Source organism: Lolium perenne, chromosome 6 (assembly GCF_019359855.2).
Source record: "Lolium perenne isolate Kyuss_39 chromosome 6, Kyuss_2.0, whole genome shotgun sequence".
Classification (NCBI taxonomy): domain Eukaryota; kingdom Viridiplantae; phylum Streptophyta; class Magnoliopsida; order Poales; family Poaceae; genus Lolium; species Lolium perenne.
The window spans coordinates 78,536,689-78,554,012 of record NC_067249.2 but is presented as its reverse complement, the minus strand read 5'-3'; the positions used below and the strand labels follow the sequence as shown (position 1 = coordinate 78,554,012).

General features: G+C 44.2%; 1 protein-coding gene across 1 annotated transcript; it reads right to left on the bottom strand.

Annotated features, from left to right (window-relative positions):
- Nucleotides 1–6,664: 6,664 nt before the first annotated feature.
- On the bottom strand, nt 6,665–12,329 carry LOC127307776 (V-type proton ATPase subunit B 2). Its single transcript, XM_051338546.2, has 15 exons — nt 12,179–12,329; nt 11,731–11,807; nt 10,661–10,716; nt 10,447–10,545; nt 10,222–10,281; nt 9,757–9,868; nt 9,370–9,578; nt 8,801–8,929; nt 8,517–8,654; nt 8,088–8,238; nt 7,686–7,768; nt 7,529–7,576; nt 7,385–7,438; nt 7,222–7,305; nt 6,665–7,138 (listed from the first exon to the last, which is right to left on the bottom strand). The coding sequence occupies exons 2-15, from the start codon at nt 11,786–11,788 to the stop codon at nt 6,953–6,955; spliced, it is 1,467 nt and encodes a 488-aa protein (XP_051194506.1). The 5' UTR covers nt 11,789–11,807; nt 12,179–12,329; the 3' UTR covers nt 6,665–6,952.
- Nucleotides 12,330–17,324: the final 4,995 nt, after the last annotated feature.

Sequence of the window (17,324 nt, the reverse complement as noted above, 5' to 3'; positions counted from 1 at the left end):
TGTTCATATTTAAATAACCTTAGAGTGCATGAAAGATCAACAGACTAAACCAAGTACTAACATAGCATGCACACTGTCACCTTCACACTATGTAGGAGGAATAGATCACATCAATACCATCATAGCAATAGTTAACTTCATAATCTACAAGAGATCATAATCATAGCATAAACCAAGTACTAACACGGATGCACACACTGTCACCATTACACCGTGCAGGAGGAATAAAACTACTTTAATAACATCACTAGAGTAGCACATAGATAAATTGTGATACAAAACTCATATGAATCTCAATCATGTAAAGCAGCTCATGAGATTATTGTATTGAGGTACATGGGAGAGATGAACCACATAGCTACGGCAATGGAGCCCTCAGCCTCGGGGGTGGATTACTCACTCCTCATCATGGAGGCAGCGATGGCGGTGAAGATGGCGGTGGAGACGGCGGTGGAGATGGCTCCGGGGGCAATTCCCCGTCCCGGCAGGGTGCCGAAACAGAGTTCTGTCCCCCGAATTGGAGTTTCGCGATGGCGGCGGCGCCCCTGGAGTCTTTCTGGAGTTTCGTCAATTGGTACTGCGTTTTTAGGTCGAAAGGGATTTTATAGGCGAAGAGGCGGCGCGGGGGCACACAGGGCGCCACACCCTAGGCCGGCGCGGCCAGGGTCTGGCCCGCGCCGCCATGTGGTGTGGTGGCCCCCTGGCCCCTCTCCGACTCTTCTTCGGTGTTCTAGAGCCTTCCGGGAAAAATAGGAGGTTTGGCGTTGATTTCGTCCAATTCCGAGAATATTGCCCGAACAGCCTTTCTGGAACCAAAAACAGCAGAAAACAGGAACTGGCACTGTGGCATCTCGTTAATAGGTTAGTTCCGGAAAATGCATGAAATCATCATAAAGTGCAAGCAAAACATGTAAGTATTGTCATAAAACAAGCATGGAACGACAGAAATTATGGATACGTCGGGGACGTATCACTCATCACACACCCTAATCAACAGGGCCATATGGTCTGATTCCTCAGTCACTATGTGCTCAACAGAGGTAAGAGGAAACATGTCAAGGAACGACGCTGTCGCTGTCCCCCGATCCAGCCTACATTGCACATTGTCCGCCCCCTCTCTCCTATTGGACCAGGTAAAATCATATCCCTTATACCCTAGATCGGTAAGGCCACAGAAGGATAAACACTCACGGAAAGCAGCCATCTATGATGGGTTCCTCAGGTTACCACCCTGCTGTTCCGAGTGAAAGGCAATCTCATTGAAGTCTCCCATGCATAGCCAAGGTAAATTGTCCTGTGACCTTAGATACCTCAAAGCCTCCCATGTCCTATGCCTCAGTTCCGTGCGTGGCTCCCCATAAATACCACTGAACCTCCATTTTCTGCCATTATGTGAAATTTCTGCATCTATGTAATACTAACACCAAGGCCTCATAGAAACTTCCACACCATCTCTCCACCATAGAGCCAAACCCCCACTCCTGCCATTGCATTCAACAGCCACTCCATGTGTGAAGCCAAGGCTCCATTTGAGCTTGTCCATCTCTTTTGAGCGCTTCTTAGTCTCGCTTAAGAAAACCACCGCTGGGTTGTAAGACCTACATAGGTCCCGAAGTTCGCCAACTGCCGAGTCCAACCCCAATCCCCGACAGTTGAGACCAAGACAATTCATTGCTCCCGGCGGCCCTGCACCGCAGGGTCCGCCGCTGTATCTTCAAGTCTATCAAACACCGATCCGGTCTGTTCCACTCCTTGCTCCTCCAAACGGTCAAAGACAGAGCCAGTGCGCTGCCTCTTCCCTTGAGATTCAGAAGAACCCTCTCCTATAACCTGGACATTGATGGGCATCCAAACTTGCTTCTGTCCACGCTTTCTGCTCCCAGTACCCTGCGGCGCCTGAGATTTGCTTCCTTTGACATTCTGCTCTGCAGGCTTCCGTACCCTGACATACGTACCCGCTCTGGTCCTCCGTTCCAGTGGTGGTTCATTAGTTTTTGCTTCAACTCTCTCGCTTGCCCTAGCCCCGTGGCGCTTCTCCGGGCTTGTCGCCTCTTCCTCGTGCCTCCTGACCTCGTTCCCGCCAGTGCGGGAAGAGCTAGAAAAAGAATAATCACGGGTCTGGTTCCTCTTTGGCGGGAGGTCTCGGACAAAAGCAGTGCCCTTATGCCATGAATCCGACCCTGCCGATCAGCTACTGAAACTGCTCGATGAGAAAGCTGGCCTACCCCGCGGTGGCGACTTCCTGGTCTTGCGTGGTTCTGCCCAAAGCCACTCTCCCCATTGCTTTACTTCACCACCTTCACCCTGGCATCCCTCATCCGGATGAACCAGACACCCGCAATCAAAACAAAAATGAGGGATCTTTTCATATTGCAGGTCAAACCACGAACCCTCAACATCCTCATCTAAGCTTCTGAGATTTACACCCCGCATAAGAGGTTGACCAACTCTGATTTCTGCGCGGATCCTCAGATCCTCGCCCCATGCCATACCATCCTCGTCAACTTCAACCGAGATAAACTTCCCAACCCAATTTCCAATCAGTTCTCCATATGCCCTATTCATCTTGTCCAGCGGCAAATCCAAAACCCTCACCCACACATCCAGGGAATTAAAAACCATGTCCGACGGTCTGATGGAGCCATCAAACTTTTGCAGTAAGATGGGATTAAAATCAAATTGCCATGGACCATTGCGCATCACATGCCTCCAATCTCCCTCCGAGCTGAAACGGACAACAAACCTGTTATCTCCAATGTCCTTGAACAGCGCAGCCCTGTGGAGACCCCAGGCTTTCTCCATGGCCCTCTCCAGGGCACCAATCATCAGTCGCCGCGGGGAGCAGACTTTGCCGACAACCGCCCAGCGAGGTCGCGGCGTAGAGGACGATCCGATCTCGCCGATCACAAGCCCAGTGGCCTCCTTATCCGTCAACATGAGATCACCCATCCGTGCAGACAGACCTGCAGCCAGATCGTCTGCTCCCCTCTTCGCCGGAGACCGCGACGGAGTCACCCGCGGGCGGCCTCCCCCCTTTGCCGGCGACCTATGCTCGTTCGCCATGCAGTGAAAACCCGAACCTGCTCCTCGCGCCCCCGAAGAAGTTGCGAGAGCACCACTTCCAGCCAGCGATCGACCGAACTCGCCGTCGAGATCAGTCCCGCCGCCGGAGACACACCACCCTCGAGAGGAAAACCCTAGCTCGCCGCGATCGCCTCCCGGTCGCCCTAGCGTAACTTCCGCTCTTTGGTGGACCCAAATCCGTTGCGATTAATGAGATCAGATCTACTATAATGTCCATCTTTGCATCGACCATTCCCAAGCAAACAATTGATTTGATGAAGAAGGGCGATGGATTAAGATGTGATCTGCTACTCAACAAGATATGGCAATGAATCCACCAGTTGGACTTAGATCCGACAAAGATTCAATAAACGGCGAACCCGTCAAATAATTTTGTGCGCCCTCGTTGTTCACAAAACTTCTTTGTGTCCCGGCCATCGGCAGCTACCACTCCATCGATGGTTGCTGCCAAGACGCGGAGCGGACATCGTGCAGGTACGGAGGTGGTGGCGGCTTGCCTCAAAACAGTGGAAAATCGACTAGTTTGTGGGATGCCGTGGTTATCGGCACCGTCGGAGTCCATATTGGATATGAGGGTAATATAAATATGCACTTAACCATAAAGGTGACATAAATTCTTAATGTTGGCAGACATAACGATAGGGTTTCGCTGCCTCCCCTTGGTATCGACGTTGATCTGCCTCGCCTCCTATGGCTTTCGGGTCATGGGGGCTGGGTGGATCTCGGTTCTTGTCGGTGGGAGGGTTTTGTTTATTTATGTGTTTTTTCAGTTTGGTTATGGTTTGTATCCTACTTAGGAAGGTTTGGTGGTGGCTCCCTGGAGATGAAATCAAGTGCTTTTGTCGTGTCCCTCATCCCGGCGGTGCATCTAGTATCGTCGGAGGGCGTGTGAAGATGTGTCTCCAACAAATATTGCTGGGTTTTTTTATATTATTGTTGAGGATTATGAATTGATTATTGGACTTTTCGCAAAAGAAAAAAATACGCTTGCCCGCACAGTTTCCTTACAAGCTAAGCTGTCCAAGATCAAAGTAACCGGATAAATGCACATACACACACATGAGAGGCACGTGCTAGCTAGAAATAGAAACGGGTGCTGCTAGCTCTGGCGACATCAGATCGATCACCGCAGGTGACAGCCGTTTGCTTAGCCGCGTTCTGCAATCGGCCGCTTTCCTACGTCGCGTCTACTCGCCAAATCTGCAAGACGCGGTTCGGAAGCGCATCTTACGTCGTCTCCGGCGGATAAGACGCCGCCTCCTGCCGCAATCTTACCTACACGCGCCATTTGAGATAACGCGTCGACGAGCCGCCAGCTGAGATGACGCACGCGGCATTGTGGCGCTTTCCTGCGCCGCGTTTTTTCTGCCAAGTGGGAAGCCGGCGCTTTCCTGCCTCGCGTTTCCTTGCTTGATGAGTAACAAGAGTAAGTGTCACCCCTGACGGTACCGTATAGAATATCCCTTGGGAGTTGGGCGCGTAGAGCATGCTTATACAGTGATCTAATGGTAATAACATCATGTTTTGCCAAATTGGATTATTATTACTTCCTCCGTATCGGTTTAATAGATGCACACGTAGTTTAAGAATTTGCTATCACCATTATTTTGATCAATAAAATATAGAATATATGTCACAAAATTATATCGTCAGAAACCTTGTTTGAATATAAATCTAATGGTATAGATTTTGTATACAAATAATTTATATTTTATTAACTAAACTAGTGGTCAAACTTTGTCTTAAATTGGGTGCGCGGATACTGAGGGAGTACTGTTCTTTTTTGAAATTTTTATGTATTAGCGTAGTCAAACAAAATGCACATGATCTATTCTTCTAACCAACTTACAAAAAAAAAATCTACTGTACAAGCAGGCAAATGACATGTTTGGGTGATGGTTCTGGGCAACCAGTCGTTCTGCATAATTGGGCGATAGTTTGGTGCTGTGGATCAATTCTGTATCCACATAATTAAATATAAGGGCATCTCCAACGCGGCGATTCAAACGGACGCGTTGGACCGTCTTTTTTGGGTCAGTTTGGATGGTCATGCGGACACGTGGACATGCGAACCTGGTCGTCGGTCCGTTTGGGTCGTGCAGTGAGCCCAACACGCGGATGCACCCCAAAAGTGAAATACAACAAAAAAAAAGAAAAAAAAACAAAAACAATTAAATCTAAACGATATTTCATTAAGCATATGCCCTATTTTGGGCAAATTTATACATATGCCCTATTTTAGGAAAATTTAAACTACAAAAGAAAACCCTCTATGTGGCCTTTAAACTTAAAAATATATATATATAACCCTATCCTAGGGTTTTTGAGGAGGACGAGGTGGCCGCTGGTCCGCCGCCTAGTCCCTGTGGGCCTCATCGCCGTGGGCATCAATGACGTCCCCGAGCGGCGATGCGCTATTGTGGCTCGACCGCGCCGGGGACTCCGGCCACGACGACCATTGGGCCTCTTCCTAGGCCGAGTGGGGGTCCGGAGCCGCCCGCTGCTCCGCCATAGCAGCCCGCAGCTCCGCCTCCTCTCTTAGGCGGAACTACCTCTCCTGCTCCGCCAGGCGCCTGGCCTCCTGGCGCCTCTCCTCCTCGCGTCGGAGCCTGGCCACCTCGCGCCGCCACCTCGCTTCCTCCTCCCGACGGGCCTGGTCGAGCAACGCCCGCCTCGGCGTCCTCGACCACCTGCCGGGCCTCCTCCTCCATCGCGGAGGTGCGGATGGCCGTCACGAGATGCGGCCACTTGGCCTCCTCCTCCGCCGCGGATAGCGCCAGAGCGGCGCGCATGTCTGGGTCATCGTCGTCCTCCGGCTTCGGCACCAGCGGCGCGGGTTGCGCCAATGCCGCGCCGATGCAGGCGGCCTCTCTGATGTAGAAACCGCCGCGATGTCCCCCAGCCCTCAACACCGGCGAAGGACGGCGGCTGCTGCTGGCCTCGCCGGCAAAGGACGGCGGCTGCTGCTGGCCTCGCCGTCGTTGGCGCCGGGAGAAAAACCCTCTTCGGGGCCATGGCGGAGGTTGCGAGCGCGTGAGGAGGTGGACTGCGGAGTGGGGAAGTGGACTGGACAGGGATCCCTCCCAGTCCACATTTATTAATATTCGCGCCCCCACCGACAGCTAGGCCCAGGGAGGCGAGCAGGCGGACGCGCGAGGACGCCACCTGCCATCCGCGGCCACGCAAATCTGGCCCATATTTGGGCCGGGTTCGGATCGTCCTGGACATCCACATTTGCGATGTGTGTCCGCGTTGGGCCGCAGTTTTGTCCGTTTCGACCCATCCGTATCCGGACGCTGTGAGATGGCCTAAATGACCTATTTTTGATTTACATTCGATGCAATGGATCATACTCCTATTTGAACATTGCTGCCATCAGAACCATGCTTTTCTGAACATCATGCATCTCTGCGAAAACAGGGCTAATATGCCTGCTTCTCCAAGGTGAAGTGAATACGAATTTGCAAGAGCAGGCCGGTGCACAAACATTTGGCTAAACCGTGTGCCGAACTTTGATTTCATTGGCCACACTTTTGAGTAGGCCTTTTCATTTATCAATCAAATTGCATAAAACCTTGACTAACAATGAAATGGGGCAATATACTTTACATTTCACAGAAGCCCAAAAAATATATGATCAACATGTCGGAGCATGTACGCCTAAACGGCTTTTTAGTTTTGCTGCACAATACAGGGAAATGAAATAAAAACAAAAAGGAGGTCTGGCGTAGGCTACATGGAAATTACAGACGCCAGTCTCGTGAATACAGACTAGAAAGAATAGGATCTGACTACATAACGTAGCAAAATTATACAAGGTTGGATTCCTCTCCTTATTCAATATTTGGACTTTTATGGACAAAAAGGATCAATGGGTGGCATCTCTGCTGTAAAACTGGTCCAAGGTCTTCGCAGGAATACGGTGGAGAAGCTCACGCGGGAATATGCGTAGCAATGTCCATGCGAGATCGAGTGACTGGAAAATGTTCCGAGTATCGTATGCTCCTTGTGCTACAAATTTCCTCTCAAACTTGTCAAGGAATTCTAAATAGAGCTGCACAACGAAAAAACGTATATAGTTAGCTTTGTGTGAGGAGATAATCAGTACTCAAGTTAATCAATTAAGTAGTGACAGACCAGGTCTTCGGATGAAAGAGCCTCCTCTCCGACAACTGCTTTCATGGCTTGAACATCCTTCCCAATGGCATAGTTAGCATACAGCTGGACAGCAGGTAATGTTAGCCAATTAACAGGAATCAGGAGAATGGTGAACAATGATCTCAAAAGCTCAAACTAGTACCTGATTTGACACATCTGAATGATCCCGACGAGTCATACCTTCACCAATAGCACTCTACAAGTACAGAAATACGACATAATTCTCCACATAATTCCAGAATAAGAAACACTAGATACCACAAATTTGATTAATTATGAACAGTACCTTCATCAGCCGAGAAAGAGATGGCAGGACGTTGATGGGCGGGTATATCTGAGAAAGAACACAGAGATATTCCTCCGTCACATTCATATTGAGGGAACAATCAATGCTTATAGCAGGAGACAGAAAGGAATGATGATAAAAGACCGTACAAATGTACCTGTCTGTTATGGAGCTGTCTGTCAATATAAATCTGCCCTTCAGTAATATATCCCGTAAGGTCGGGAGTCGGATGAGTGATATCTGTTCAAGGGCACAAACAAAAGATTTAGGCATGACACTGCAATCTGTCAGGAAGCAAGAATTCCCAAGGAAGATAAACTAGTGGTACATTCACACCAATCCACTGTGTAGACATCAAACAACACTGAGGTAGCGGATCTTAGGATTCTAGTCTGTTTCACCTCATATTTTATAGTTAATTGGATGTCTAATGCATAGGGTGTAAAATACCATACGAGCTGGGCTAAAAATTACAATTACAAACAAAGGTTCCTACGATGGATATAATGTAGGATTATAAAATAACAACTCTAACAATACGAACTGATCCACTGCTTACCATCATTAGGCATTGTAAGAATAGGAATTTGGGTAATTGATCCTTTTCTTCCTTCAATACGCCCAGCTCGCTCATATATGGTGGCCAGATCAGTATACATATACCCAGGATAACCACGCCTACCAGGCACCTCTTCACGTGCTGCTGAGACCTAAACTTAAATAAAATTCACATGTAATTAACAAAATAAGCATCAACAAAAAATGAAGGATGGCACTCTCCTGGAAAAGACATTCCAGTCAAATAGTAAATAAACAGAATATTTTTTCTCAAGCACGCATCAAAATTTGTGTCCGGGTATTAAAAAGAGGGCGCAAGAACACTAGAGTACAGACATGTCTAACATAAAAGGAAGGGCAAAGAGAAGAAACACAAAAACAGTCGCCAAATATGAGAATAGATGACAAAATCACAGAAAGAACACAATACCTCTCGAAGTGCATCTGCGTATGAGCTCATATCTGTCAGAATGACAAGAACATGCTTCCCACATTCATATGCCAAATATTCAGCTGTTGTTAGAGCAATTCGAGGAGTAATAATACGCTCGATAGTGGGATCGTTTGCCTGCAAACCAACCAAGATAAAGAATACAGGTTTCAGTTAGTATTGCTTAGGTCAAATGTATCATAACACAACTACAACCTCGAATATCTGATTTGCCCAGTGTGGTATCTAAACAGTCGGCACACTAAGAGATAATAAAAGTTTACCAAATTCAGGAAAAGGGTGACTCGCTCCATTGAACCATTTTCTTCGAAGTCGCGTTTGAAAAATTGTGCAGTTTCCATGTTTACTCCCATAGCAGCAAATACAATTGCAAAATTGTCTTCTTCACCACCCTAAAGAATATAGAAACCAGATCAAGAATGAGTGGGAGAAACAACAATCAGCAGACAAGATAATTATGCCAAAACTTGCTTAACACAGTATGAGAGCAAATCCATAATTTAGAGAATAGCAACTTTATTCATAGTTCTGTAAGTCTAAGAAATACTAAATTGGTCTTAACGAAGGCAAGGCAACGCAAATGCCAGAGACATATTATGACTACAAATACATTTATGAAGGAGGGAGCTCAGCACAAAGAATATGATACCATATTTTAGTATCAATGGCACACACAACTGGTACACATACATATTACAAAGGATGCAAGTTCAGTGCAATGAATATGATGCTAAGGAACCTAAGATGAGCTTCACGCATAGATTAAGCGAATGTTTGTAACCACCCCTATTATTTAGTTGTCCGTGGCACAAGGAAATGATATGTTCATTACCTCTGCTGCATGCTTGCTTTTTTCCAATCTTTTAACAAGGCCGGCCTGACGACAAATTTGAGCAGCAATTTCATTGTGAGGAAGTCCAGCAGCAGAAAAAAGAGGAATCTTTTGCCCTCGGGCAATTGAGTTCATAACGTCAATGGTGGATATTCCTGTTTGAATCATCTCTTCTGGATAGGTTCTCTCGCTAGGGTTGATAGAACTTCCTGGGATAACAAGGTCATCCAATATTATAAGCTTACAGTAAGTTAAGAGGGAGCCTTCCACAAAAATGGGCAATTTAACTCTTCTTCAATTCTTGTAACAAGTGTCTATGCCACTTGTATACAACTACGAATAACAGAAATAAAGTCTATAACGCACATATGATATGAAATAACTCACCCGAAATATCCAAGTAAGCCTCAGGCAATATGGGGGGCCCATTATCAATAGGTTTTCCAGAACCATTGAAAATGCGTCCAAGCATATCAAGTGAGACAGGAGTTTTCAGAACCTGCAACATAAATGGTGCATCATATGCACAGGCATAAAGTAGTGAAGTTGAGATGAGTCAACGACGCCTCAATCAAATATTAAAGTTATTCAGCAGAAAGATGTTTTATATCACTCATTGTTCATGCCAATGTCTGTGTCAGTTTCCATATCCAACATTAAGATAGTTGATATCATTTGTTGCTCGTGATAGCATTGTATAGCTACAGTTTTGGTGATTTGGGTAATCATTGCGCAGAAAGAAATAAAGCATTTACTAAAATGAATGGAAAATAATCAAAATCAAACAGATAGTACATGTAGCTCTTTTGAATGGTTCGGACTAAAAGATGCAACAGCAGGATAGGTGATTACCTCGCCTGTAAACTGCACGGTGGTATACTTGTTGTCGATCCCTGAAGTACCTTCAAAGACCTTTAGAGGCAGGCAGTTCAGTATCAGAAAAAGGTGAACTAACATGCAATGTTTTACACTTTAATGCATTAAATCCTAGCTGACTACACTATGCAAAGAAATTACATCAAATGCAGCACAGCGTTTTCGTCAATCAGAAAAATATGGTCCATAGAAAGGAGCAACCTGCACAACAGCTTTTTCACCATCAACTTCCAGGACTTGACCACGACGGGTGGTGCCATCTCCCAACCGAATATTCACAATCTCCTGATACTTTGGGCCCTGAAGTAGGTATAGAGTAAAAAAAATGTTGTGTAAAAATGGGTATTTGGTTCAGTCATAATTACTTTAAGTAACATCATTAACCATACTTAAATGGAGAAAAACAGAATCATACCTTTACTTTGTCCAAGATAACCAATGGCCCTGCCACACCAGAGACAGTCCTATACTCTGCATGTCAAAAACTTCATTGTCATCTTTGCTATGTAATCCAAGTGGGTTTTCTTTATGAAGACTATAGACTGATGCTAAAGAAAGGAAGCATGGCAAGGTGGGACCTGGATAGGTAACAGAGAGTGAAAATACAACTAGTATGGACCTATGGCTATGGGGAAAAGCAAAGATACTGATTACAATGAACATGGCATACCGTAATTATCACAGCATGAATGGTTAGGTACTTCAATTCAATGATCTCGGTAGCCATTTTGTTCACCCTATCTTTGTAATTACGACAGAAGCAAGCATTCATAAGAAGACGGCTTGAGCAAAATTTATATACGTTGCTAGCTACCCCGACCTGCATTCTTATCAGAATCAAGAATAAAAGAACCAGACCACCTTTACTAGGCAGCTTATCTAGTACACAAGATAATAGTCTGGATCTCCTAGGAAGAAATTGTAACATCAGCTGCCAGCCAGTATATTTTCTTTAAAGATTAGTGAATCTCAGTTTCATCAAAAGAGTGCACTTCCGCAGCATGCCATTCATCAACATTTATTTCTTCGCATTACCCAGTGGCCATGTAGAAAATAGGGTTTCTTAAATTAGTGAGCACGCTGGTAAGCAAAGCCTTGTGAACAAAACCATTACTAGATGTCTAGATTCCACACTATAATTTACCTACATATTCAGGCCGATCATGCAGAACACATCATAAATTGTTCAACCACTTCAAGCTCTGGAATTCTGAATTTTAGTGCAATAACTAGATTTCCACATTGCACCACATCCCAAGCTAGGCAGTTACAAATTAACTAGCTAGCCTACAACTACATACATGCCTTGTATGATTGTGAAACACGACAAGAGTTGAGAAATTTAAGCTTCTATCCCCAGCAATAATGTAACAAACCTATCCATCGGCCATTGGAGCACACACGAAAGCTAAACAATCTTGGCAGCTGACTTTTCTAGAGCACTGAACAAACCACAAGATTCGGTTTGCCAAGGTCAAGACTTACCCATGCCGATCTCCAGAGTCCCTTCCTCCATCTCGGCGCCATCCTTCGCCAGACCCATGCTGGCGATGACGGAGAACCTGCAGGAAATGGCAACATCAAGGACACCGTCGAAACAAATAAAACAGAGAGAATGTGAAACACTAGAGGACATAAGACCAATCTAGACTAATGGATCACATTACTGATCACTCCAATCAACACCACCAGCATTGAGAATAAAACCACCAGCATCAAACGCGTTAACCACGGAAAAAATTGCACTCCCTCAACCCCCGAATCAAGAAAAGGTCGAGATATTTTCCCTCGGAAACTCTGACACCGGATCTGGGGCACTCGGTCGGATCTTGGACGAGGATTGGGCGCAGCCGCGCAAGGATCAACCCAAATGTCCGCGGATTGGGAGCTCGTAGGCTGGGATTTGAGCGGGGTGAGTCGCGACGAGGCGTACCTTGGGTTGGATTGGCAGCTGAGACGCGACGAGATTGTAGAAGGAGAGGAAGGAGGGAGATGGAGACGTGGCTATGAGATGGTGGGAGAAGACGACACGAGCGGAGGAGGAAGGCTAGCCAAACTAAACACAAGAGATCAAATTGGAATTAGTATTAAAACATGTTCAACTTAATAAAATAACACAAACAGACAAGATGTTGATTCTCAGTTTGCTACCTCTTCGATCTGTCTTGTAAGGAATATAAATTTTTAGTTTGAATGGTTTTTTCCCAATAGGACTATGACATTAAAAGAAACATTAAAAGAAACAACGAATAATACAAAGCACTCCAAGAAAAACGAAAATAACAACGAGATCCTTGATAAGTCCTTCATCTTCAACCTCCAGACCGTGTCGACGGCACGCCGCCGATGCCGCTCCTCAGTGAGTCGGCCTGACGTTGTTGGTTGTGGATGGAAAGTCACCGAACGGGTCAAAATGACCACATCCGTCCCAGAGACGAAGAAGAAGGAAGAACTTCCGATAAAGCTCCTTGACGATCCGTTGATACCCATAGCCAGATGAAATCCTCGAAGACCACACCACTCCCACAAGCCTCTCGACGTTACCGCCGAGATGGGGTTGAAGCCGGGGAGACCTTATTGCACAGGACGCCGCCACCACCACCTAAGCGCCGCCCCTAGAAACCTTGACCCTAAAAACGTAGAACGAAACCCTCAAAATAGGGGATGGAGCCCTCCTACCGACGAGGGCCGAGATCCACCACTCCCCTATGGCCCAAAGGCCACAGAGACGAGGTGATCACCGGCGGCGCCGGCAGGAGGCCGAGATCCAATCGCATGTCGCATGTCGCATGTCTTGGGTCTCGTAACGTTTCGCGTCTTAGTTTGAATGGTACTTGATAGTAACTAGCAAATATTTTGTATATTTCTACAAAACATAAGTATTTTTCTATTTCATCTTCGTAGACAAGATTACAATTGAGGTGATTGGACCAATGATATTTCTTTTATAGATTATTCATAGTTTGTTTTTCATTTCATCCATAGTATTGGTTAAGAGTTGAAGGACCGCAAACTGAAAATAAAATAAACAAATACTGCTTGTCTTGCTACCTCTTCCATCTCGTTTTTAATATGGAGTAAAAAAAAATTAGTTTGATCGGTACTTCTCTATTCCATGTTATAAGGCTGCCCACAATATAGTATCATGCATTTCATACATGCAAAAAAGTTGATGAGCCTGTGCAATTAAAGATGAAAAAGAAGATAGTAGTATCATAGGTAGATAACGTATAATAGCGCACAGTACAAGAAATTTAATGTCAAATAAATATTATACATGGTGAAGGGACTCTGTGGAGGAAAGTAGTTGATAGTAAATATAACACTAGGAATCCAAATATACTTTGTTGTCATGATACTCATCTATCAACCTTTTCGAAGGGAGTGATGGGTGCTGCAGAAGCAGTGAGGTTTAGCTATAAATGGAAAATAGGAAATGGTAGAAGTGTTAGATTTTGGGAAGATATTTGGTTTGGTAATACTAATCTAGCTACACAATTTTGGGATATTTTTTGTTTCTAATCAACAAACTAAAATTGTTAGTGAAGTTTGGGATGGAACAACCGTGAGGTGTGATTTTAGAAAAACTTTCTCTGATGATATGATGGTGCAATGGCAGGAGCTTTTAGCTATTGTGAAACTATAGTCTTGAATTCTGATGAGGATCAGCTTACCTGGTCATATGAAACAAATGGTTTGTACTCTTCGAAATACATGTATGCTTTAGTCAATTTTAGGGGAGTAACTCATATTTTCTTGCCTGCTGTCTAGGATTTGAAAATTCCTCCCGAGTACAGGTTTTCCTCTGGTTGTTTTCACAGAATAAAATCATGACTAGAGATAATTTGAGATGTAGGGGTATACCAAAACCAATGGAGTGTTCTTTTTGCAAAGAAATTGAGAGTGTGCATCATCTCTTTTTTTATTGCAAGTGTCTAGAAATATTTGGCTTTTGGTCAAGAAAATATTTAATCATAGGGTGAAAAAGTACCTAGATATAGCTAGTAGATGGCTTTGTAACAAAAAGTTCTTGCAATTCAATTTCATCTCTTCCTTGTGGGGGATTTGGAATTCTATGAATAGTTTAGTTTTTAGTAGACTTACATGGTTGGATTTGAAACAGGTGTGGAGAGTGAATCTGTCATACCTGAGAAACTAGAAAGTTTCCTCAAGGATCAGTCCGGGAGGGAAGTGGACTCTTTTGTGGAAATCGTGATGAAACTAATCAAAGCGCCCATGGAACTGACGTCAAGCCGAAGTGCACCAGTTTTGAGTGGATCTCCTCATGGGCTCCTGCCTCCAAACTCGATCATGGCGGGAGAGCATCCCTGGCTTACCTGAAGGAACACCTAGAGGATGATGCATCGGTCCACGTCGTGATGTGATGCTTAGTTCCAACAGTTTGGTGTAATAGGGGTTTTTCTTGACTTGTTTCTGGTGCTCGTGCTGGTGTAACGTAGGTAGTGATTTCCGTTTTAGTTATTAAAGACTAGGCTTTTAAGCGTGCTTTTGTTGGCGCTGGGCTGTGGCTGGTTCAGTTGCCCTGGAGGGGCTGGTAAGTAGTGTGTACTCCTGGAGGCACTGGAGTAGTTTAAAGACTTTGCGCTCTGGTTCAGAAGCTACGACTTTTGTTTCGAGTGTCCTCATGCTTTTTTCTGTTTTCGAATTCGGTTCTCTAAACACTGGTTTCGTTTATGATATAAATGGAACTGGGGAGGATGTCTCCCTGTGAATCTAAAAAAATCTTATATATAGATTTGCATTGGGATTTTACAAATTAATAAATATAATAAAATACGATAGTACTATATCATACCATGCATTGTGGAGATAGTATCACACACTAGTATCATATGTATGATACAGTATATAATAATACCCACAGTGACCATTCTAAGATGTTAAGAAATTATAATTTTTTAGTACTTGATAGTAACTAGTAAGTATTTTGTATTTCTCATTTTTATTTCTCCAAAAAGTGTTATTTTATATATGAAATATTGATTTATGCTATTTCAGCTCTGTACATAAGATTACCATTAAGGTGATTTGATCAATGATATTTCATATAGGACAGAAATGTTTTTCCATTTTGTTAATTAAGAGTGGAAGAACCACTGACGGAAATAAAACCCACTCATACGATGTGTGGGCTCGCTATACTGTAAATGAACCGACGGAATCGGTTGGAGGGATCGAGGGTCAGACACGAGGAGGTGCTTGCAGATGGCGGATGCACGAGGTAGTGAGAAGGTTTGCGCTAGAAGGCATACTAGGATCTCGCACAGAAGGTTGTCATCGTCCAGCAGCGGCAAGCTGTGACGACCGTTGGCATCTCGCTCACTATTTTTTTTCATTTGGAGGAAGCACTCCTCGGTCCTCAATGTTGTGTGGAATCGAGACAGTACTACCGGTTGTTCGACGTCTTAAGTTGTGACTCTTCTTGGGACCGTGTTGGGGTCGAACTATTCCATTACCATACCATATCCATTTTTTCCTCAATAAACTTTGAGCGGATTGTATAATGACCGATTGCAGATTCGGTACGGATATACGAGACTATAGATTCAGAATGAAAACGGAGCGGAGTTGGGACAAAAACAAAATTAATCAGACATGTCCACACATAAGTAGGTTGAAGAAACATACAACCAAACCTAAATGATAAATGAGTTTAACAAAAAAAATCATAAAATAAATAATCTAACATGATATAATGAATAAATATAAAATAAAACATGAACAAAGTAGGTCCATATGGATACAATAACACAAACAGAAGGGTTAGGTTAACACGGAACAATGCTTCAATAGCCCAACATCCTATGTTTGGAAGGCATATTTGATACAGTGACTATGTAAGTGAGGTATTCTTTAAGGAACGAGCTAGGCAACTCAATCAGTACCAGATGTGCTCTATTAGTTTTGACATTTCTGATAAAAATCGGATTAATCAGATAAAAATCATTGGACAAGCCTAAAAAAAAAATGGATATACGGATGCTATATGGTATACCATATCCTATAGTCAAGTTCTGAATTAGAAAACCTTCAGATTACTTCAAACCGGATATAAATTCTCTAAAACAGATTTGAAAACAAATTTGGCATGGAAAAAGATCCTAGCCATTTACATATCTTGGATCACATACCTCGCCAGCATCGGCTCTACCCAAATTTATTTAATGATTACGTTTGGATTGTGTGCACGGTGTCATAGTTTTCGTATAGCTGTTCTCTTCTTGTTGTCATATCCGTTCTGCGGTCAGTTGCCTCGCTTTTTTCCTTCCTATGGTTAGTGGTCACTGTTTCTTTATTACTAGGTATAGATATAAATACCTACGGAAATATTATTTTGACTTTGATTTTCTCAAACAAAATGTGGCTTCCATGTAAAAATTAGGCGTCTACCCCGCTTTATAGATAAAGCCAATTGCCAAACAATACAAGGTGCAAAGAAATCAGTTCGCAAGAGCTGTGAAAGATGAACTGTGAATCAAGGAATCTTGATGACAATGATGGATGGATACAAGGTGCAAGTGAACAAACGATCACTCAGTTCGCAAGGTCTGTCATGTCCTCGATGGAATCTGTGTCATGTCTTAGGCGATTTTTTTTAACCTGGATACTGCGAACCCGATTAAACTTACTCCAGCAGATATCCCTAAGTTATAAAAATTACTGTGTGTGCGAGTGAGTTTTCATCATAGTATTCATCTCTGAAACTTGTCATTTTTCCCTAAGTTATATACTTTTAAATTTAGGTATAAAAATGGCACACACATACATACGTGCATTATCTATATGCAAAAAAAATTACTTGAAATTTTTGGAGGTCCAGAAATACGAATTTCCAGCCCGCACAGTGAAACGGGTTCCGGAGTACCCGGTTTCATCACGTATTTTCGTGTTCTGTTTTCCTTTGGCACGGCGAAAAATCATTTGTTCGGGCAGATGGTACCACGGCCTGTGTGTGTAACAGCAACCAACAAAATGTGTTAGGCTTCAGCCTGCCACTTGTACAGAAATAAAGCACAACTAGATGGGGCATAAGCAGAAAATATGAACGTGCACACAGA